At 42.0% G+C, this 22,134-nt stretch overlaps 2 protein-coding genes across 2 annotated transcripts in view; one reads left to right on the forward strand and one right to left on the reverse strand.

Moving 5' to 3' along the window:
* MFSD2B (major facilitator superfamily domain containing 2B) overlaps positions 1-17,864 on the forward strand; it is a 33,115-nt gene extending 15,251 nt beyond the window's left edge. The window contains exons 7-14 of the mRNA XM_017812984.1: positions 447-537; positions 629-750; positions 2,889-2,972; positions 4,274-4,354; positions 10,215-10,324; positions 11,832-11,975; positions 13,811-13,987; positions 15,032-17,864. Of these exons, the coding sequence (XP_017668473.1) occupies positions 447-537; positions 629-750; positions 2,889-2,972; positions 4,274-4,354; positions 10,215-10,324; positions 11,832-11,975; positions 13,811-13,987; positions 15,032-15,089 (867 nt within the window). The 3' untranslated portion in view covers positions 15,090-17,864. The remainder of the gene's footprint in view (positions 1-446; positions 538-628; positions 751-2,888; positions 2,973-4,273; positions 4,355-10,214; positions 10,325-11,831; positions 11,976-13,810; positions 13,988-15,031) is intronic.
* Positions 17,865-21,512: 3,648 nt separating this feature from the next.
* LOC108496349 (WD repeat and coiled-coil-containing protein-like) overlaps positions 21,513-22,134 on the reverse strand; it is a 9,453-nt gene continuing 8,831 nt past the window's right edge. Inside the window, 2 exon segments of the mRNA XM_017812985.1 lie at positions 21,513-22,043; positions 22,046-22,119. Of these exon segments, the coding sequence (XP_017668474.1) occupies positions 21,853-22,043; positions 22,046-22,119 (265 nt within the window). The 3' untranslated portion in view covers positions 21,513-21,852.

Below are 22,134 nucleotides of genomic sequence, written 5' to 3' on the forward strand. Positions count from 1 at the left end.
GTAATTATGTTTATGTCAGTACTGAGGACTTTCCCACTCAGAATGAAGTTCCAGATTGCAGTCAGTGCAGCTAGAGCAACTGGATTTACTAAAAATTAGAATCACTCTACGGATGATGCATGTTTTTGATAGGTAAGTGTGTATGTCTGTAGCTAGTTTCGACATAAGAAAATTTTTAAAAAATCAGGTTGCCAACACAATATTCACTGCTTCTTTTTTTATGCAAAAAGTATACACTTACGTGCCCTGGATTTACCCTAAAGCAGGTGCAGTTTAGAAATGAACTGCAGAAGCGAACATTTTCAGAGACGTAACAGACAGACAGTTGGCTGTATACAGATGGGCATTTCTTCATTTGCAGATGACTCACCAGAAAGAGACCGAAATTTTCATAATGACTTGTCATTCTCCTGTCACAATTTCAAATGTCTTTTTCTCTTTCCAAGGCAAAAGTTTATATGATTGCAGCAGGGGTCATAGGAGGTGTGTATCTTCTTGGAATTGTTGTTCTTTTTCTTGGAGTAAAGGAAAAAGATGGTAAGATATATTTAAATATGCCTAGATTTAATAATCATTATTTCACATTCACCTATGGAAAATACTATTTTATGTATTCTGTTGCTCTTAGATCCTTATGCCTTAAGTTCAGACAGAGCAATCCCTTTTTGTAAGGGGCTTGGACTCACCATGAAGCACGGTCCGTATGTGAAACTTACAGCTTCATTTCTTCTCATCTCGACAGCAGTTCAGGTAACTTCAGACTCTCTGTGTGTTTGCCTCATTCCACTCCCAGCATGGGGGAGTCTGAGGCAGCTGAAATGCAAATAACCTTTGGCTGGTGGCAGGGGGTGGTGATCTAAGGGGTGGTGCCTTTCCCTACAAATCAGTAGGGAATCAGAGTCCTCTTTTGGTGCCTGGGGTCCTATGCAGCTGGAGATGGTTCTGTCAAAGGAGAAGCAAAGCCAAAGTCCTGACCATTTGAAGACCTTTTTTCTTTTCTTTTTTTTTTTTTTCCCATAAAAGGTGAAGAACTAGTCCTAGTGACACAGATTGGGTCATTATATGTTATCCATTCACAGTCTCCTGTGGTTTCAGTTGCTTAGAGAATATTTTTCTCTTCTCTCCTCTCTATTCCTCTCTAAAGTGTGCCCTGCTTTAAACCATTGCCCCTTTTCCTTTGCATAGGTGTCTGTTCTCAGATAGTGGCTGAACTGGTTCTTGTGGAGTCTTTTGTGATGGAAGACATTAGGTCAGAGTAAGAAGACATTCAGAGGCAGGAGGTCTTACCTGTCTCAGAGCCAGATAGAGCTTATTTTTAAATGAGGACCTGCAGTTGAGCGTGGCTCTTGTGAAAAGATGCAGTGTGTCCTCTCAGAGGGAAAAACTGTAGAGAAAGCTACTCAATAAGAAACCCTCATTCTCCATAGTGCAGCAGCTTTTTAAGCTTGATTTTTTTAGCGATGTTCAACTCAGTTGATATATTATTTTAATATGAACCTTCATATAGCAGTTAAAGTTGGCTTTATTTTGAAAAGCAAATAATTATCACATTTTGGTGAACAGACTCTGAGTCACCTGAGCCCTTTATCAAGTGAGTATCAGGACAGAAGGCAAGAGTACAGTAAGTGAGCTGTGCTGTGCTCACCAGCACTCCTGGTGAATTAGTAAGTTCCTTGGAAGGTTCCTTATGGTCCAGATCCTTCCAGCATCCATTCAGTTAGTAAGTATGCAGCACAGATCTCGTTTCTGGCAGCCAACTACTTGTTGAAAACACCCAGAGAGGAAAAGACCTTCTGTCAGTCCGTGTCTCTTTATTTCGCTATTTGTGCAGACTGAAGGAAGGTGTGAGGGGAGGCAGAAGCTGGAAGTTGTGTTGCTCCAGTTCAGCCAGCATGGGCAACCCTTGCTGCTGCTATTTGAGGGAGGGACACTGACTTTGTGGAATTCAGAGAGGGGATTACTGATGAGCAAAGGAACAGGCAGGAAAGATGTGTTCGTTGGCCATAATTCCAGAGTGTGATATCCTACATCTAAAATTAAGGCAGCGTAAACAGGGACACAAGCTAGAGAAGACTTCTGTGGCAATGGAGAAGGGATACAACTTTTTGGATGTCCTAATTGGTGTACAGATGATTGGCCCCCTATAATCCACAAGCACACAAAGGAGCAAGAGTTGATTGTGCTGCTGTGGCATGAGTGTTAAATCCTCCTCTGTCACCCTACTTCTGCAGAATTGCTGGAGCTGCCCCTCAGTCATATCCTGGTGTTCAGAATCCTCCTGAAATCTTCAAAAGCATGGTGGCAGTGGCTTCACCTGTCATACAGCACAGTGCAGCTAGATCCTCCCATCCAATGAGTATTCAGACTTATGGAGATATCTGACCCAAAGCTACACTCTGTAGCTGAGGTTTCATACGAAACCTGCTGCTTTACCACAGGAAGTGTAATTGCAGCTGAAAGTTACTTGTTTTGGAGTCAGGGCTTCTGGAGAAAGATTTATGGCATTGCTATGGAAAAGAAAGAGCAGTTTCTTGCAGTAGCCTGCAACTGTGGCTGTGACAACACAAGGCAATTGCAACATAGGGAATAAAGCCTGGAGACAGAATCCTTTCATAGGACCATTCCTGTTTTGGTCATTTTTATGCTCTATTAGGTGCATGGTTTTCCCCTTGCTTGCTCCAGTATTATTGGCATGTTATTCCAGTGATAACAGATCAGTTATTGCTTCTTTAAATTGTTGCAAACAAGGGAAGAACGAGACTGCCAAATCCTACATTTAACAAATCCATCACCAACTATCTTTGACTAATATGAAGCGTGATGTCATTTTTGTCTTTTTAAATTTTTCTTTCGCTTTTTGTTGTCACTAAATGTATTCGATTCATCAGCTGGAGCAGAGCAACTTTGTCCTGTTCTGCACTCAAGCTTCTGGCCTTCGCAATCACTTCCAGTATTTGGTGGTGACCATCTTGGTGAGTTGCACTTCTCTCCCATATGTTAATTGGTTCTCACTGGGTTTTGGCACTAAATAATGGAAGACAAGAAGAGTTTTGTATCTCAACAGAGCTGTTAAGAAGCTACGCTATCTTTTCCATTGTCTGTTTGAAATAAAGCTGGTGTTCCCTGCTGTACTTATAAAAAAATTAATGCTTTGAAGCTTTTAATTCATTCCTTGTTGTTTCAACCTGTAAATCATTTTCTGCTCCCATAAAAGGCAAAAAGGTTCTACTAGAAAGGAGGTCTGGAATTTTACCTCCTCTTTTCCTCCCCTCCCAGTCTTATATGCTGAAAATTAAACAACTTTAATTTGCATATTCATATACATGAGTCTTCTGAGCTAAGCAGCTTGCAAGGATAAATATTTTAAATATCTAGAGATATGAAGGTTCTTCTCTAGAGCAATTGGCAGTTTGATAAAAAGATCCTTTTACAGAACCCTTTTCTTGCCATGCAGAGGCGGAATTGTGCTTGCTTAGGTGATACGTATGCTTTCCCACATTATAAAACGTATCTTCCAAAACCATTAAAACCAAAATGTTGGAGAGCAGAAGATATTGGATATCTTAAGGCTCTGCAACTGATGGTCTCCAAGAAGAGAGACAAGAGACAGTAGAGTTAAAATCAGTAAAGATGGAAATAATACTGTAACAATAAGATGTCATTTAAATTTAGGTCAGTTGGAAGACTGTCATTAGTGGCAACATGTTAGTGCATTGGTACTATGTTGTCTGTGATTGTTGCTGCCGTCAGGTGAGTATTTCAGTATATGAAATGGTAATGTTGACCTCAAGCAACTGTTTCTCTTACAAATTGTCCCTAAGAAGGGACACATGGTATGGAATAGGTACTCTAAGTATACCTTAAGATAAGTGTATCTCGCATTTCAGCTTTCTTCCTGTATCATGGAGTAGAGCTGAATGTACTCATCACTTCAGGTAATGTGGCAAAAGGCATTAGCACAAAGTAGGACTATTTGCAATATGTTTGAACTTTAATGGCTGTGTCATCCGTAGTTTTAACTGCTGTGGCTCACATTAGAAAAGGAAATTTTAAGACACTGCCTTCTGATATTTGACTGTGGAAAACCTTCTCATGGGGAGCTTAATAATGAGTGTTTAAAAAATCACGCAAAGGATGAGAAGAAACAGGAATCTGTGTGTTCGCCTTCCTTTCAGACTGTAATGTACTAGACAAAAAGATGCCCATGAGCTCTGCAGCTGAAGAAGACAGTGGCAGTAGGCAAAGTACAGATATGTTTTTTTGTCACTTGTAGGTATCAGCAGCTGTGAGTGTTCCCTTCTGGCAGAAGATTCTGCAGCGATTTGGCAAGAAATGTGCAGCATGTGGGATTTCGGTAAGCAAATCCTTTGAGGGCAAAAAAATCTGCTTGTGCTCACTTCATTTGACAACTGGAGCAACTTCAGGAGCTCTTTCAAGTGCTTATAAGCTCAAGCTACGAGAAATTTGCTCAGTTTCAGAGTTTGTTTTAAATCATTATACCAAATTTCAGACAGATTCCAAGTTTCCAAAGGAAATTTTTGAGAAATGGATTGATGCTGGAGGGAGGTCCCGGTTTATTTAGGAAACTGCACAAGCCGTTCATTTGTCTGCTCTCTGAAGTGAACCCCAGTGAGGTTTTATAAATTCAGATCTGAGTTGCCTCAGGTTGACAAGTTACCTGTTGTACAAGGCTTGCTTTGTCTTTGTATATGGTGCTGAGTTGTCTGCATGTGCAGTTCAGTCACAGAGAAGGAAACAGAAGTCTGTTACACACCCTCCTCTAGAAGCATGAGGAGCCAGAGGTGTCCACATCCCTCTGAACAGAGAGGGACAATTACTAGTGAAGTAAAGAAATAGGTGACCTACCTGCGAAAAGAAGCCTAGTTTAACTTTGACACAGGTCTGCAAAGCCAGCTCAGTGAGCCTGCCCTTGTCACTGATGGAATATTTAAGTCCTTCACTTAACGCAGGCAGCGGCAATTTTCTGTCATCATCCTCGGTGATTTATTGTACAGGCTTGTTCCTCCCCATTTTCCCCCTGTTTACCTTCAATTACTTATGAAAGAGGAAAGAAAAATTGCCTTGTGGACAACAAAGCATGAGGACTTTAAAAATCCAGCCTAAAGCTATATGTCAAAATCTGAAGAAAGCTGAAAAATTTAGTTCTGGTGGCAGTTATTGAATAGAATTGAACAGTTATAATTTTTGGAATAAAAAGCTGTGTTGGAATAACTTCCAAAGAATCAGAAGTAACTTTAAAACCCAAGTTCCAAATATGCTGAATTGTTATGTGTTTTGAAATAGGCATCTGGAATCCAAGTCCCATCCTCATTTCTTTTAACCACTTGAGCAAAGAGAACTGCCTGAAGCAGTATTGGACCATTGACTAGACCTGGGAATGCAGATTTCCTCCTTAGGAAATCTCCTCTGTCTACTTGGCTATGAAAAATGCTTTCTTCAACCAACTTGGCTCTATAAGTTTAGTTTTACATGGCTGGAAAGCCTGTCAGCACCTCTGTAAACATGGTTTAACTTAATTTTATAGTTGAGTTGCTTGACTCTTATGGTCTAAGTAGGGGCTGGATTGAAAAAAAGCCACCTCTCTGGTTCACCTTGTAGACATTTCTCAAGGGACTGAGCGTGTGCTCAGTGATGGATTTTGTGTCTGACAAGGCATCACAGGGTCCTTGTACACTACCACCTTGTGTGATCTGTTCAGCTAATATGTACCCTCCCCCTATGAAATGAAATAAAATCACATCATTTAAGGCTCTTAATTTGTCACTGGGGAATGTTACACTCAAAGGGAAGGAGACAGGGCAGAAAACAAGGGCTTTTTTTCTCAAAACCTCACTCAGCTTTCAGGATGAATATGTAATTTGAAATTCAGCTTCCTGAAAAAAGTCACTCTGCTCCAGACTAATTTTTCCTGTTAAGGTGATTCTATGTTGAAGAGAGTCCTCAAAGAGGATAGAAGGCAGGGTAGGTAAATAAGCAACAAGAATCTTGGCTTTCTTTCACTGGTACCATTCCCTTTTTTACTCATTCCTCCACAAGAGGTGACCAATGGTCTAGCTACTGACTAAACATCTGAAATTCTTAGAAGCTTAAAACCTAAACTTTCTGGAAGTATGGGGTCATACCTGAGCAGGACCCTGGATAGCATTCTTCCCATGATCAGGTTGGTGCACAGGCTAGAAATTATTCTTTTCTGTTTATTTGTTTCAACTCCCATGTGTGTTGTGGTTTGAGAACTCCAAAAATCCAATTCCCTAGTCCAAACCCTCTCCCACATCTCAACCCAGTGTGAGATGATTTTTCCAGATACCACACAAGACTCAAAATGGGGGAAAGGAAATATATTACAATGACTGTACAAAATAAATACTACAATACATTATATACAATCTTAATTATCTCTACCATGACATAAGTATTTACAATGGATCAAATCTCTTCTCCCCTCCAAATAAAAGTCCGGGAGGGAAGAAGGAAAAAGATCCCTTTCCACTCTCAGAGCAGCAATGTCTCATAGGCAGCAGGTCTATATGTTCATTTAGGTGTCTGCTCTGCCCTCATGGGGCAAACATTGAACTTACAGTCAGTAAAGTCTCATCTGGTGACTGGAGGAGAAATTGTCAAGAGTAATTTTAAGAAATGTGGCATCTTCTTGGTTCATGGTTTTGGCAAGGTGTCTAAAAGCAGAAGATGGCTCTTTCTCACAGCTCTAGCTTCCATCCTAGACAATAATAGCTTTTGGTTCTCGGTTTTTGGAGGATTTAGTAAAAATGAAAACACCTTCCCACAATAAAAATTTGTTTGCATCTATCAGTGCTGTGCAGTGTGGAGACATGCCTTTGGATGAATCCTGGCGCTGCAGCACCTTTTCCACTCTCCCATCCCCACTTCCCACTCACACCCTACCTGCACCTTTTCCTGATTTGCCCTTCATAATGTGCTGCTGCACAGACCAGTAACACCTTTAGCATCCCAGCAGGGTCGCCTTCCATAGTGCTGTCAGGGAATGGAAGACACGTGGTAACCACAGGACATCATTTATGACTTGGAGGGCAGCAGCCCTATGACAAGGGAGCAGGTGCCAGTGACAGAGTAATTGCTGTGCAAATAAGAAAGAAGGAGGTGTGTTAGCTGTTTATTGCAGCAGGAATTCTGCCCCCATAACTGCACTGCCATTGCATGAGCAAGACTTTAGGGCATTGTAACCTCAGTCCTGCAGGTTGTGCTTCTCTTTCAGTAGGAAATTACAGTTACAATGATTATTATTATTGATCTAGAATTTTGTTTAAGTGCTTTGGTTTCTGAGTGGGTGCCCCATGTGGAGTACAAGGCAGTCATAAAATTGCTTATAGATAACATAAAATCTTGTATTGCTGGAGTGCTCTCTTGTGGTGAAATAATGATTTTGCCACAACATTGGGCTAATGCGAGGATTATCTGCCTGTGCTGAGAACTTACAGTCAGGAAAGGTTATTTTCTTCCTCCTTAGGTTGGGAGAAAATGCTGTAGATGGGAAATGCATTTAAAACATAAACATAATGGATTAGACTCCAGGACTCCCAGAATCACTTATCCTGCAGAACGGTAAATAGCAGTGCCTAGGGGAATCACTCTCTGTGAAAGCTCTTCTCATACCCTCAGCTCCCAAGCTGCACGTATAGAGGATTGAAGCACTTAATGTTAAACTAATCCCCCATCACTAAAAAGCCCTGTAGATAACCCCCTGCTTCTGGGTTCTGCATGTGCTGCTGTGCCCATGGTTCACAGGCGTGGGAGATGGAGCATGTGATGGGTGTAGGACAGCTGGGCCACATGCATTCAATCAGCATTTAAAATAGTGGATTTTCAATCCTGCCAGCTCATTGCTTCAAGATGAAGTTGAAGAAATCTTGTGGTTGTAAGTACTGCCAAGAAAAAAAATCCTGAGCATCCCAACTTAGTTTGGTTTTGAGGGTAACCTTGGTGACTTGTGCAATGTCATGAGCGTATCTGGCTGTGTGGGGTGGGACTAAACTACCTTCCTGGGTTTAGTTATTGCTGACTATCTGTATGGCCTTAAAGTCATCATTGGAAATGAAAGTGTAAGCAAATTCTTCTGCATTCAAGATGATCCATGAAATGGTATATTTACAGTTTAAAATGACCATTGAAGCCCTCCCACTTCCCTTGAAATGCAGTGTGATGGTGTTTCAAGGCATTGTCACTAATAATCAATTAAACAGTTCCACTGACCTAGAATAGAAACAGGTACTTCATCATCTCTGTTACTAAACTGGCAGCAAAATCTTTGCCCAAGCTGATTAGCAATCTTTCAAGAACTATCAGTGTTCATGGATAATGGAAGAGCATCTGACATCATCTACCTGGAGTTAAGCAAAGCATTTGACACTGTCCCTCACAACATCGTTGCCTCTAAACTGGAGAGGCACGGAATTGGTGGATGGACCACTCAGTGAATAAGGAATTGGCTGGATGGTCATATCCAAAGAGTTATGGTCAACAGGTTAATGTCCAAGTGGAGAGCAGTGATGAGTGTCATCCTCAAGGGTCAGTACAGGGACTGGTGCTGTTTAACATCTTTGTCAATGACATGGACAGTGGGATTGAGTGCACCCTCAGCGAGTTTGCTAATGGCACTAAGCTGTGTGGTGCAGTTGACATGCTAGAGGGAAGGGATTCTATCCAGAGGAACTTTGACATGTTAGAGCGGTGGGCACATGCAAACCTCATGAAGTTCAACAAGGCCAAGTGCAAGGTCCTGCTTATGGGTTGGGAAAAGCACAAGCACAAATACATACTGAGCCGAGAATGGATTGAGAGCAGCCCTGAGGGGAGAAGAACTTTGGGATGTTGTTGACGAGACACTCAATGTGACCCATCAGTGTGCATTTGCAATCCTGAAAGCCAGCTGTGGCTCAAAAGCCCACGTGCATCAAAAGCAACGTGGGCAGCAGGCTGAGGGAGGGAATTCTGTTCCTCTGCCCCACTCTTATGAGACTCCACCTGGAGTATTGCATCTAGCTCTGGGGCCCATAATGTATGGAGGACATGGACCTGTTGAAGTGAGTCCAGAGGAGCCCACGAAGATGCTCTCTGCTACGGAGACAGGCTGAGAGAGTTGGGGCTGTTCAGTCTGGAGAAGAGAAGGCTCTGGGGAGACCTTGTAGCACCTTCCAATACCTAAAGAGGCTACAAGAGAGCTGGAGAGGACCTTTTAACAAGGGCAGGGAGTGATAGGACAAGGGGAATGGCTTTAAGCTTACTGATTTAGATTGGTTATTATGAGGAAATTCTTTACTGTGAAGGTGGTGAGGCCCTGGCACAGGTTGCCCAGAGAAGCTGTGGCTGCCCCATCCCTGGAAGTGTTCAAGGCCAGATTGGATGGGGCTTTGAGCAACCTGGTCAAGTGGAAGGTGTCTCTGCCCATGGTAGGGGGGTTGGAACTAGATCACCTTCAAGGTCCCTTCCCAGCTTCCTTGTGAGGGGAAGAGGAGGGGCAAACACTGATCTCTTGTCTGTGGTGACCAGTGACAGGACTGGAGGGAATGGCCTGAAGTTGTGTCAGGGGAGGTTTAGGTTGGGTATTGGAAAAAGGTTCTCCACCCAGAGGGTGGTTGGGTGCTGGAACAGCCTCCCCAGAGCAGTGGGCACAGCACCAAATCTGACAGAGTTCAAGAAGCATTTGGACAATACTCTCAGGCAAATGGGGATGGTCCTGTGCAGGTCTATGAGTTGAACTCAATGATCCTTGTGGGTCCCTTCTAACTCAGCATATTCTGTGATTCTACCTGGCCACAGTCTGGGAATCAACTCACTCCAGGGCTCTTCACAAAAAGTATTTATACGGCCACATGTCTTTCGGAGAGTATGAATGTTTAGGGGTATGATTACGACCAGGGTCTGTCAGTTGGCCTCATGACTGATAAATAGACTCTTGGGACTGTTGAATTTGCTAGTGCAGTTATAGCCCTAATACTGCTAAGAGACAGCACTACTGTGACTTGTCCTACTTTTCTCTGATTCTTCTGGATAGACAAGTACACATTTGCTCAGGCCTCTTTGGAAATGCTGAAATACCAGACATTGCTGTGTATGAACTGTTTTGTAACACAATTTCATATTTTGAAGGGAACAATCTGTATCCCACTGAGCAGTGCATACTGTAACTTGGATGTAATGCTGTTCTTCTTCCTCAGTGGATGATTCCTTTCGCAGTCATGCTAGTGACCATTCCAAACCTGATCCTGGCTTACCTCGTGGCTTTCGTCTCTGGTCTGAGCATTGCAGCATCTCTTCTGTTGCCATGGTAGGAGAATTTTACATTTGAGGTGGGGAAGGGATATATCTCTACACTACATGTATGCACTACTGCATGGAATTTGTCTCTGAAAAAGGTAGAGTTTGGCAAGAGTCACCTCCTCCAATAATCTTTTCTTCTTTTATAATTTGCAATGATGTGACTTTGGCTGCCCTATTGTTAACAGGTTAACTCTACTATAGCTGTAGCTGCTCTTTGTACACAAGAGTATGTAGATGAATCAATAATCTAAGTAGCTATATAACTTGTGATAACAGGAATTATGAAGTTTAGTAAATAAATTAATGCTGAGCAATTAAGAATGTAGCAGAGGAAGCCTAAGGCAAACTGTGCCTAACCTTTCTTTTTATAAGGGTAGTTACAGAACAAGGCAGAATGCCTTTAAACTGAAAGAGGGCAGGTTTAGATTAAATATTAGAAAGAAATTCTTTACTGTGAGATTGGTGAGGCACTGGCACAGGTTGCCTAGAGAAGCTGTGGATGCCACATCTCTGGGAGTGTTCAAAGCCAGGTTAGATGGAGCTCTGAGCAGCCTGGTCTAGTGGAAGATGTCCCTGCCTATGGCAAGGGGTTGGAACTAGAGGATCTTAAGGTCCCTTCCAACCCAAACCATTCTATGATTCTGTGTATCCCTGCTTGAGCAATCCTCTGTCAGAGATCAAATAACACAAGGTTATGATTAAAAAAAATAAAGAATTCAAGGTCCTTTGCACTTGAGGACTGAAAATATGCGGGGAAAATCTACTCAAGCATGAGCATGGTGGAGCATTTCCTCTTCAGATTAAATAATTATTTTCAGGTCAATTTGACCAGAAAGCAAGACTGCTGCTGTGAGCATTGTTTTGCATTACTCATTTGTACAATGCCCTGAAAACTCTAAGAGATCATGGAATACGTAGTTTGAAGTAAGTTGTCAGACTTCATAAGCTTTTCTGAACAGCGGGTGAGAAGCCCCGTTTTCCAACAGTAAATCATGACATATATTGGAAGTAAAATATCAATTCCCAATTGACTTTTGGGCAGCTTCCATTCTGATTCCCCATTACCAAATCCAGTTTCTTTGAAGTAGAGAGAATAGGGCTCATTGGTTTCTGAAAATGTTGTTAGCTTGTCAGAAGAGTTATTTCACAGTGAAACTATTCAGAGATTCAGAGTCACTTGAAAGCTTAAGAAACATGGGGGTTTTTTGTCGTTCTTTTGAACTTTTTGAACTTCTGATTGGAATGACAGTCAGACTAAGAAATTCTGTCACCTCTCAGCAAGTGTTTGATAGTTTTTCAATGGTTTTCTACATTGTAATACGTGACCATGCTTTACTTACACAATTTTCCCCCCTCCTCTCCAGCAGTAGAACTTTTTGAACTGGATTCTTTCATGTGCATCACTGTATCAATCAACCCCTAAAAATGGAAGAGGGCTGTGCTCAATTTCATTAAGTTTGGACTTTAGAAAGAAATTCTGGCTTGAGTTTTTCTTTTGTTTTGCTCACTTCTAGGTCAATGCTGCCTGATGTTGTTGATAACTTTCGCCTGCAGAATCCTCATGGAAAAGGACAAGAAACCATTTTCTATTCTTCTTATGTTTTCTTTACCAAGATGTCAGCAGGAATTGGCTTAGGAATTTCTGCAGCAGGACTGGAGTAAGTAACACAGTGTTTCCACTTACTGGACCTACTCTGAAAGCATTCTGAGGTTGCTCCACCTTTACCCTGTGGAGTTAATTGCCTTTTTGCCCTGAGCCTGGAAGTGCCAGCAGCTACAGATGGCTGACCACTAAAGACAGGATTGTTACCATCTAGACTAGACTGCTGAGCATTAAGTTGACTGCCCTGGTGTGTTTTAGTTCAGAAAGACTTGACTTCCCTCTATATTTTCCTCTTTTCAAATTACTCATGTAAATTTTAGTGGCTTATATGAATAAAGAACTAAACATGAAAGCACAGCAGATGAAGGTCCCACAGATGTGACACAGCTGCTTTGTGCATTCCCTGCCACACCTGGACTATCTGTACAAGCTTACAAGTCTTTACATGGGCTGCAGTGCTTTCAGGGGTGCCAGTGACCTGTTCAGTGTATAAGGATCACCAATTCCTACATGGTTTCAGGGAATTGGACACTGATCAGAGTCAGAAATGGTCTTTCTCACAGCTCTGCCCCTCACCATGTCATTCTGAAACATGCTTTATGTTCTCCCTCCACTTTTGTCTTGTCTGTTCTGACTAGACAGGTTGAGAAAGCGGACAGGCATCCCCTGCCCTGCCTTTGTGCATGATCTGGCAGAACTGGCCTGTGCCTGTCCCTGCTACAATAAACACTTAGAAGGGAACTTGTCTGAAATACTATCTAACCCTTGTCTCCAAATTAGGTTTTGGTAAGCAGAATGTTTTGCCTCAGGGCCTTCAGCTGAAATTGCTAAATTACAGTCAGTGCTTGGCTCAACATTTTGGGCTTAGGAATTTTAACTGCTTATTGCTAAAACGCTCAAACAATTTGCTGTTCCCCAATTAGCCTGTTTTCAGTTGCATTCCAGTTAGCTCCCAGCAATTTGCCAAGGCAGATGTTTGTGGGAGAACACAGAAGACAGAGAGATGCCAAATGAGCTGTCGCTTTTTTAGGTGCATGTTCAGAGGAAAAACTCATTCCACAAATTGGAAATAGGAATTTGAGTATATCAGCAATTGTGGGACTGCATGGAAGCCCTGAATCAATGAAGTATAAGTATGTACCTAACTCTAAGCACTTGAGTAAATTTGTCTATCTTGAGAAGAGTGCTTAAGTGTGTGTTTAAATTAAAGTTAATTATTGCTGCTGAAATTGGTCAAATTGCTTGCATACTCTTAAAGCAGAGCTTAAATACTTCACTGAATATTAATTAGGAAACACGTAACAGATAATTTCACAGAACCACAGAGTCACAGGATGGTTCAGGTTGGAAGGAACCACAGTGGGTCATCTGGTCCAGCCTCCCTGCTCAAGCAGGGTCATCCCAGAGCACATGGCACAGGATTGTGTCCAGATGGTTCTGGAATATCTCCAGTGAGGGAGACTGCATACTCTCTGTGGGCAATCTTCCAGTGCTTGGTCACTCACACAGTGAAAAAGTTCTTCCTCATATTCAGGTGGAACTTCCTGTGCATCAGTGTATTTTCTTACATGGGATTCCACAATTCTTGCTTTAGAAGTATGCAGGTAATTTGGCCAGTTTCAACAGCAATAATTAACTTAAATATGATATAATAATAATAATAATAATAATAATGAGAAAATACAGAGGTAATACAGTTATCTGAAGTTGAGCGCAAAAATGAATTTTGAACAATAATATTTGAAACATATAGTGGGGAAAAGGAAAAAAGAGAGGCGTAGGGAAAATGGAGAAAAGGTCTTGAAGAGTGTTGGGGGAGAGAAAGAAGGCTTCAGATGAACTGCCTTTTGACTCTGAACGTACACACACCACTTATTTCCATTTGTTTAGGTTTACTGGATACAAACCAGGGATATGCAGACAGTCAGATGACGTGATCCTCACCCTGAAAATCCTCATTGGAGCGGTCCCTGGTATCCTCATCTTTATGGGTTTATTTATACTCTTTTTCTACCCAATCACTGAACAAAGTCGGAAAGAAACAAAGCTTGCGCTTGAAGAGTTAAGGTGGGTTTGGACTGGCAGCAAACGGGAGCAACGTCCCTGCAGTAGCTCTCAGTCATACTGGGCAAAAAATCATTAACTGCCAACATACACCTCTGTATTCCTTAAAACAAAACAAAACAACACTCTATTAGTCAAATTATTAACAGAATGGTAGCATTACATACTCCAGTATCTCATTTTTGGAGTGTAGTATGACCTGCTTAGAATACCATTTATCAGAAATATCAGCTGGTGTGTTTTTCTCTGGGGTGGCTAACAAAGCGCTATTGTGGTACAGTGTTTCAAGCCATAACTGAGGAATATTCTGTGTGGATTAAATTTCTGGAGAAAATATGAATAGTTAAAATTTACTTGTATATAGAAAAGGAGTGGGATTGTTGACTGCATTCTTGGTGTTTATGGCATACAAGAAATATCCAAACCATTTAGAGGCGTGGGCAGAAAAGACTGTGGGAGAAAAAGAGAGGTCAGCTTTGAGCTATTCTTTGCCTTTTTATCATGTCGCTCTCCCTTCCTCCCCTTTCCTCCTTCTCCAAAGATAATCTCATCTAGCTCAAATTTATCCACCTCTCTCAAATGATGCCTCTTTATACTGAGGACATCCCTAAGAACAGTCTACCCTAGCAGACTGATGGATTAAATATCAGAGTATGCTGTTATTTTTGTCTTGTTTTTACTATACCAAGTTACTGGAATTGGGAACTGATTTCCATGCTAAGGGATCCATTCCAGGGCCTAAGCATGTGTATCTGGGACCAGTTCATTCCCTAAGGTATCTAAGATACCTGCATGGGGTTTGCAAATATGCCACAGGCCTCTGGTACACCAGCTGCTTTTTTTTCAGTGGCAGCTGCAGATTGGAGGGTACAGGGTAAACAACCCAAAACTGGGACTGATCCCTCTGTTTAGGAGCTTCAGTCACTGTCCCTAACAACCACACCTTACTGGAGGTTGTCAGCTCTTTGAGATTGCTAACTAACCAAACTCAGTTTGGCATCGAAAGCCAGAAGTGTGTTCATGTGTCATTTGCTCTGCTTTAAACAGGAGGAGCCATCAAAGCACAGAGAACTTGGATGACCACAAAAAGGACACCTCAGTCTGAAAGCTCTGAACACAGTGACTTTCCAAATATGGACTCACATCCTACCAACAAACCCCGTGAGAGTTTTCTAGGTCATTTCTCTGCTCACATTTTATCAAAAAGGATAAAGAATGATTCTGACATAATAACAAAATCAAGAGAGGACACCACTGTGCAAATATACACCTAACTCCATGCACTGTGCTAAAAAGGACATTACATGTGGTCAGGAAAGAAAGCTATTGAAGGCTTGAGGATTTTTTGTTTGTTTTTCAATGATTAATGGAAAACTGTGATCTCGTTGCGCAGGAGATTCTATAGATTTGTAGGTCAAGAGGAAAAAAAGTGCAAATGTGACCCTAGAGTTATAAAATGTCCTGAATTGAAAAGGACTCACGAGGGCCATTGAGTCCAATTCCTGATGCACCACCCAAATATTAACTCACAATATATTTCACCCTTGGAGGCTGGGGTGGATTTTGAGCACAATCTCTACCTGCAACTTGCACACTAGCGTGTTTGGGAAGCACTTGTGAATACTGAAGTATATTATATAGAGTTAGGATTTATTTTGTTTTGAAATGAAGCAAATCACTGATGCAGACATGTTTTGAGGATTTTCTCATAAAGTTTTTTCTGAAAGAGATTTTGAGGTAATTTAACTTCATAGATTTTATATAAAACAGAACCCTACAATTTGTGTTACTGATGTTTCTTGCTTCTGAAACCTGTAAACTGATTTCTCTCAGAGAATGAGAACATTTTCAAAATCAACATCTGCACTCAGGATATGCAAAATCAGAAGTCTGCTCCAAAAATTATCATTCCAAAAAATATCATTCAAATGTCTATAAATTTTGGCTTTTCAATAATCGTGGTACCCATTTCTCACGTGGTGTAGGCTCCCTGCCTCACCAAACACAGTGGCACAGCTGCTAATCTCAACTTGCACTTATTTTATAATAATGAGGCTACACCTGCCTTTTAAGTGGTGGTTTTTTTCAGTCAGGGATGTTATCATGCTTTAGATACATTAACTGAAACCTCATTTCTACTGTAGATTCACACTGCTGAACACATTTTGTAGATGAAGACACACCTAACCTCAGGCACCTTCCGGAGCACTTAAGTTGAGATCTGTTCTTTCTGGGCTTCTGTAGTCAGTACAGAGACCTTGAGAGACTGGCTCCAAGCTTAAGCTAAAATGACTGGACTCTGAAGATGTATCTAAATCTGGAAAGAACAGTGAGGAATTTAAGAGTTAAAGGCTTGTTCACCTCAAAGAAATTAGCACAAGACAAGACATGAATTTCAGCTCACTGCCTCCACTGTATGACTCTGTGAGAGGGTGCCTTTGTGTTGTACCAGAAGTGCCTTTGGAGGACTGGCTTGCCACTGTTTGGGAGGACTTGGAGGCTGTGGCCACAAGTACTTCACTCAGGGCCATCTGGGAGGTGACTCACAGTGCTGGGACTGGAAACTGGGAAAGCTTTTACTGAAGGACACTGCAGTAAAATCAGTGCAGCTCCGAGTATCTCCTTAAGTTTAGTACTGAAACTTTGTCAGGCAAGTTTGAAGTCTCAGCCATATGAACTGTCCTAATTCAGCAAAATGCTTGATCATGAGTGAGCTTCTAAGGATATATTTTGACTGTGTGTGGGTAAGAGTTAACTACATTTAAGATTTCTGTTGAATTGACATCTAAGGCTCTTTGTTCTTGTTTTGTTTTTTTGACAAATCAAGATTTGTATGCCTGGGGCATATATGTTTAAAGCAATAAAAACCATAAGCCTGTTTACAATTTTGAGTCTGATGGAATTTGAAATAGCAGATTTACTGCACTTTGAAGTAAGTTATGTAGGTAAGTTATGAAGCAATGTCGCATAGCTCCAAAACATCACAGAAAACAGTTTTGGGCGTTTGATTTATTCTGTAATATTTGTGTATTTCTGAATAGTCAGCTTTAAAAACAAACAGAAGTCTCAATAAAGGCTGTTAATGTTTTTTAATGGGTTATGTTTTCAGCTGCTATAAATCTGTAGCTACAAGGCAGTGGGTCCGTGTCAGTTTATATAAGCTGAATCCTCAGCCCAGTGATAAAAGGGTTGCAGAACTACTGGCTGGGGTTGAATAGAATTATTTGAATGTGGCTTAATATATTATTTCTAGATCAGTTGTGCAGTTGCCTCTAAATTGCACAACACCCAATCCGAATTCAGACTAGGTAACTCAGTTGATTGTAAACTGTTTTCCTCTTCTCTAGAGAGACAATGTGATCTTTATCTCCCTGAGATGTACTCAGTCCTCACTTTGCATATGGTAGCAGCAATGGGAACTGCTACAAGAAAAGAGAAAGCTGTAGATAAAATGGAGCAGACTATTTTTATATTTCAAAAATCTCATTATTTTAGTTGATTATCAGAGTTGTACTTTTGTTAAGAAAATGAATGTATTTTTTTAAGTTAAAAGAATGGAAGACTTAAGTGCAGGTTAAGATTATTTTTGTACTTTTCTTTTTTTAGGTCTCAGTGTTGGTGCTGTAAAATGAATGAGCTTTGTATGTCTCCTTGTCAGTTTTAAATTATGTCTTTGCCTTACATATGTTCAGAACATGTGACTGAAAGAAGCAGATTCTTCTGTTGACAACCATTCAGATTAAATGATAATCTAATGTAAACCTCCTGCCTTCCTGCTGCTTGGCAGTAACAGGACCCAGTTTCAATCCCCAGGGGTTCTCATTCAGGTAATACCCAAATACAGTCATAAGAACATGGGAGATTGCATTAAACCAGTTGGGTGCCTAATGGACAGCACTTCCCCACCAGCATGCAAGCAATTCCAACAAATGGATTTACACAGAGGAAGGAAAGGGAAAGATAATGGAGTTACATGTCACTGGGTAGTGTTCCATAAGGCAAACCATGCCCAATTTCTTGTCCTTGCTGAAGTATGGTGATGGCAGCCCTAATCCTCCATACTGGGCTGGCTGCTGGCAGTCAGTAGCTGAGCTGGTAACTAGTCATAGACTCATAGAATCATTAAGATTGGAAAACACCTTTAAGATCATCAAGTCCAACTGTCAACCCAGTCTCCTCTTTGTTTCATCGGCCTTGTAGTTCCTGCCTAGCAATAATCACAGAATCTCAGAATATGCTGAGTTAGAAGGGACCCACAAGGATCATCGAGTCCTGCAAAGGACCATCCGCAAGAGTCAGACCATGTGCCTGAGAGCATCATCCAAACGCTTCTTGGACTCTGTCAGCCTTGGTGCTGTGACCACTGCCCTGGGGAGGCTGTTCCAGTGCCCAACTACCCTCTGGGTGAAAAACCTTTTTAATATCCAACCTAAACCTCCCCTGAAGTCTTCCAAGGTTACACCATCTTCCTGAGTGACCAGGTCCCTGCAGGTCACAAGTAACCACACATCCGAGCTGCTGCTCCCACCAGGCACAGGTGGAGGGGGTTGGTTGCTGTTGGACACCAGCTGTGTCTCCTGCAGACGTGTTCCCCCTCCTGCCTTGCTGTGCCTGCAGGTCTCTGAGCTCCCTGACCTGCTTCGGCTTAGCTGGATTAGATCCCTTGTGCTGAGTCCCCCACTTTAATAGGTGGATACCACCTCAGACATCTGTCCCTGTGGAGTTCCTGAAGGCTGGGACCTTCTGTGTCAGGTCATTGGATTTTCAGGGAGGCCTCTGAAGATTTGAGTACTAATTCCTTAAGTCACTCCTGTACCTTATAAGAATTGCTGCTCAGTTCAATCCCTGCTGCATCCTCTCATCTCTGTTCACCTTCTGCATTCCCAGTAAAGCAGTTAAGTGGACGCTGTTTCAAAGCAAACCCTGCTTTTGGGTTCAGAGTTTTTTTCCAAGTATCACTTGTTCATTTCCTTCTCTACTTGCCTTTCTGGGCTGTAGACAGAAAGCCCAAAATTAAATCAATCTTCTTGAGAGGAAGAATTTCCATAAGGGAAACTCATGTCCTTTCAGACATGGTATTTTTTGTCCAGATCTGAAGATGAGGAAGAGAGGGCAAGTTAGTTCAAAGTCCTTTTCAATAGGGTACAGCCAGTAGCAGTCTAGTGCTTAGTGGTTAATCATATACCTCATATGAATTTCATATCACAGTTATGTAAAAACAGTCTCAAACTGTTACAATAGAGTCTTTCCCTTCAGAAAACTTCTAGACTGATTGATGGAAAGGTGAGTTGGATTCACACAATTGGCAAGAGAGGGAAGGATTTTTGTTTTCCTACAATTTTTGGGATTACCAGTTCCTTGAGCTCCACTTTTTTTTTTTTTAAAGCTTTTTTTAGCCTTAACTCTCTGCAAGACCACAGTTCAGATACACAGCAAGAGTGCTGAGTATTATGGTTACAAAAATGTGTGTATGTTGTAGGCTTAAAGTATGAAATCAGAGAGCTTTCACATAACTAAGCACCAAATCTGCTGCACAAACCAGACACTATCTCACCGGGAAGATTCTTTGAGACCCCACCTGGAGTGCTGCATCCAGCTCTGGGGCACCCAAAATAGGAAGGATGTGGACCTGTTGGAGTGAGTCCAGAGGAGGCCATGAAGATGCTTAAGCGGCTGGAGCACCTCCCCTGTGGAGATAGGATGAGCGAGTTGGGGTTGTTCAGCCTGGAGAAGAGAAGGCTCCAGGGAGACTTTAGAGCACGTTCCAGTGCCTACAGCAGAGCTGGAGAGGGACTTTTTACAAGAGCCTGTGCTGATGGGGCACATGGGGGAAATGGCTTAAAAGGGACAGAGAGCAGGTTTGGATTAGATATTGAGAAGAAATTATATTCTATGAGGGCGGTGAGGCACTGGCACAGGTTGCCCAAAGAAGCTGTGGCTGCCCCCTCTCTAGAAGTCCTCAAGGCCAGGTTGGATGGGGCTTGGAGCAACCTGGTCTAGTGGAAGGTGCCCTGCTCATGACAGGGGGGTTGCAACTAGAGGATCTTCAAGGTACCTTCCAGCCCAAACCATCTGGAGATTCCATGAAATGAGCAATACTATTAATGTAAGGATTTCATTGAGATTCCTAGGGTTATACTTCAAATGCAGTATTTGCCCACATGCACATAGTGCACTATGAAGAGCCAGTGTAATCCCTTGACCAAACTACTGGCACCTTCTAGTGGGTGACTTGCACTTGCTGTGCCTGCTCCAGTTATCCCAGATGGCAATGTCCTGTGTAGCTCCTGGTGCTCACCTGGGGAGCTGGAGGAACTCTACAAATCTGTTTGGTGCAACCTGAGCCTGAGCACGCTTCTGGTGGGAGACTGTCTTTTGTCAATCTAGACATAATGCAAATAGGTAATAATTCCAAAATAATCAGATAATTTTTATACACTGTTTTCCTGCTTAACAAACTTATAGAAGCAGCACTTGAGGCATGAGCAATTCAAGGCCAACATATCATACAGAGCCAAGAGCGCTCAGCCCTAACCCTTTCCTCCTAAGTGGGTTAGTGGGATGTTGAAATCAGGAACAGGCATGAAAAAGGTCAGGTGGCTGTGAAGAAACACGGACCAACCCCAGCATCCAGCCTGCTTTGCATGCACACCCAGTGCTCAGGCTCTGGACTCAGTGACTTTCTGGTAGCTGTAATCACAGACCACCTCCTGATTAAACAGTGACCATTACAGAGAACAGATGATTGTTATGTAAAGGATGAAGCCCACAGCTGCCAAATGATTTCACCTGTTTCCCTCCTCCCCTATTCATCAAAAGCTGTAACTTCAAGTTGTGTACCACCCAGTGCTGAGTGTTCTCTGCAGCTTTTGCTAGTGTTGTAACTTTCATATCATATTTTTGTGGGCAGATGATTTTTTTTTTGAGAGTGGCTAAATTTCCAAAAAGGCAATAAATAAAAAAAAAGGGATTATATTAGTCCTGAGATAGCAGCTCCAATTCTTTAATCTAGTCACTTGATGCCCTCTCACATACTAAGTGCCACTGTGAAAGCCTGATAAACTGCTTAATGTTATCATGCTGTGATTTTATGGGGAGCAATCTTGGATTAGTCTTTTCTTCAGTGCTGCAATCCACGTTACATAAACTTGTGCTTACATAAACTTTTTCTAATTTCACCTTCGCATTTTCTCTCTCTTCTCTCACTACAAAAGCCCATGGAACATGCTCTTCTGTCAGCTTTTAACTGGATGTTCTCACTGCAAAAGACAAGACACATGACAGCCACTTCCCCAAACCCACACAGAGACAGAAGCACAGAGAGGTGTGAAGGGCAGGTGCAGGAAGGGAAAAGGCTCTTGCTTCTGCACACTATGGATAATCCATATGAACCTACTTTGTCCCAAACTCCATGAACCTAAACTGGTGCTTACACCAGTGCAAACCCACTTCTGCAGGCACTGTTCCTAAGTATCATCAGTGTAATATTTCAGGCTTTGGCAGAAGGGAGGAAATGGGGGACAATGCAGCATTTTCAAGGATTTCTTTATTATCCAAGTTTCCTATTGTCTAAAAACACCACTGTATTAAAGACCAAGATGGAAAGTTGAGCTCAGAAATTTGTAGTAAGAATGGGCATTTTCAAAAGAGCTGGTCTGTACTGCAAGAGGCATAGTTAAAAAACACTGCTCAGTATAAAAAAAAAAAGTGAATGTTTCCAAGGATCAAATAAATAATTTACAAAGTAAAAAAAAAATTACAGAAATCCAACAGAGATGTGAGACTGCTGTTGAGAACCCACAGTCCTACACAGTAAATGTAAAAGCCCCCCCATCATCAGACAGGCATCACAAAATCACTGCCAAAAACTACACTTTATTGCCCGGCTGCTCCGAGGGGCTGCCGCTGTCCAAGGTCTTGGAAGAGCAGTCCCTGAGGACTTCCGAAGTGATATCCAGGCTTTCAGAAGGAGCGGATCTGCACCCTTGTGTGGAGCTGATGATGTCCAAAGTTTTGGAAGAACGGGCACTGTAGCCCTTTGCACTGGCATCTCTTATGCAAACGTCAGCGGGACAAAGCCCTCGCTGTCCGCTGTGAGAACGATCCAAGAGGAACCTGTGAGCACACGTAAACATCTGTTGATGATTTTT

Source organism: Lepidothrix coronata, unplaced genomic scaffold (genome assembly GCF_001604755.1).
Source record: "Lepidothrix coronata isolate B3197 unplaced genomic scaffold, Lepidothrix_coronata-1.0 Scaffold39, whole genome shotgun sequence".
Taxonomy (NCBI): domain Eukaryota; kingdom Metazoa; phylum Chordata; class Aves; order Passeriformes; family Pipridae; genus Lepidothrix; species Lepidothrix coronata.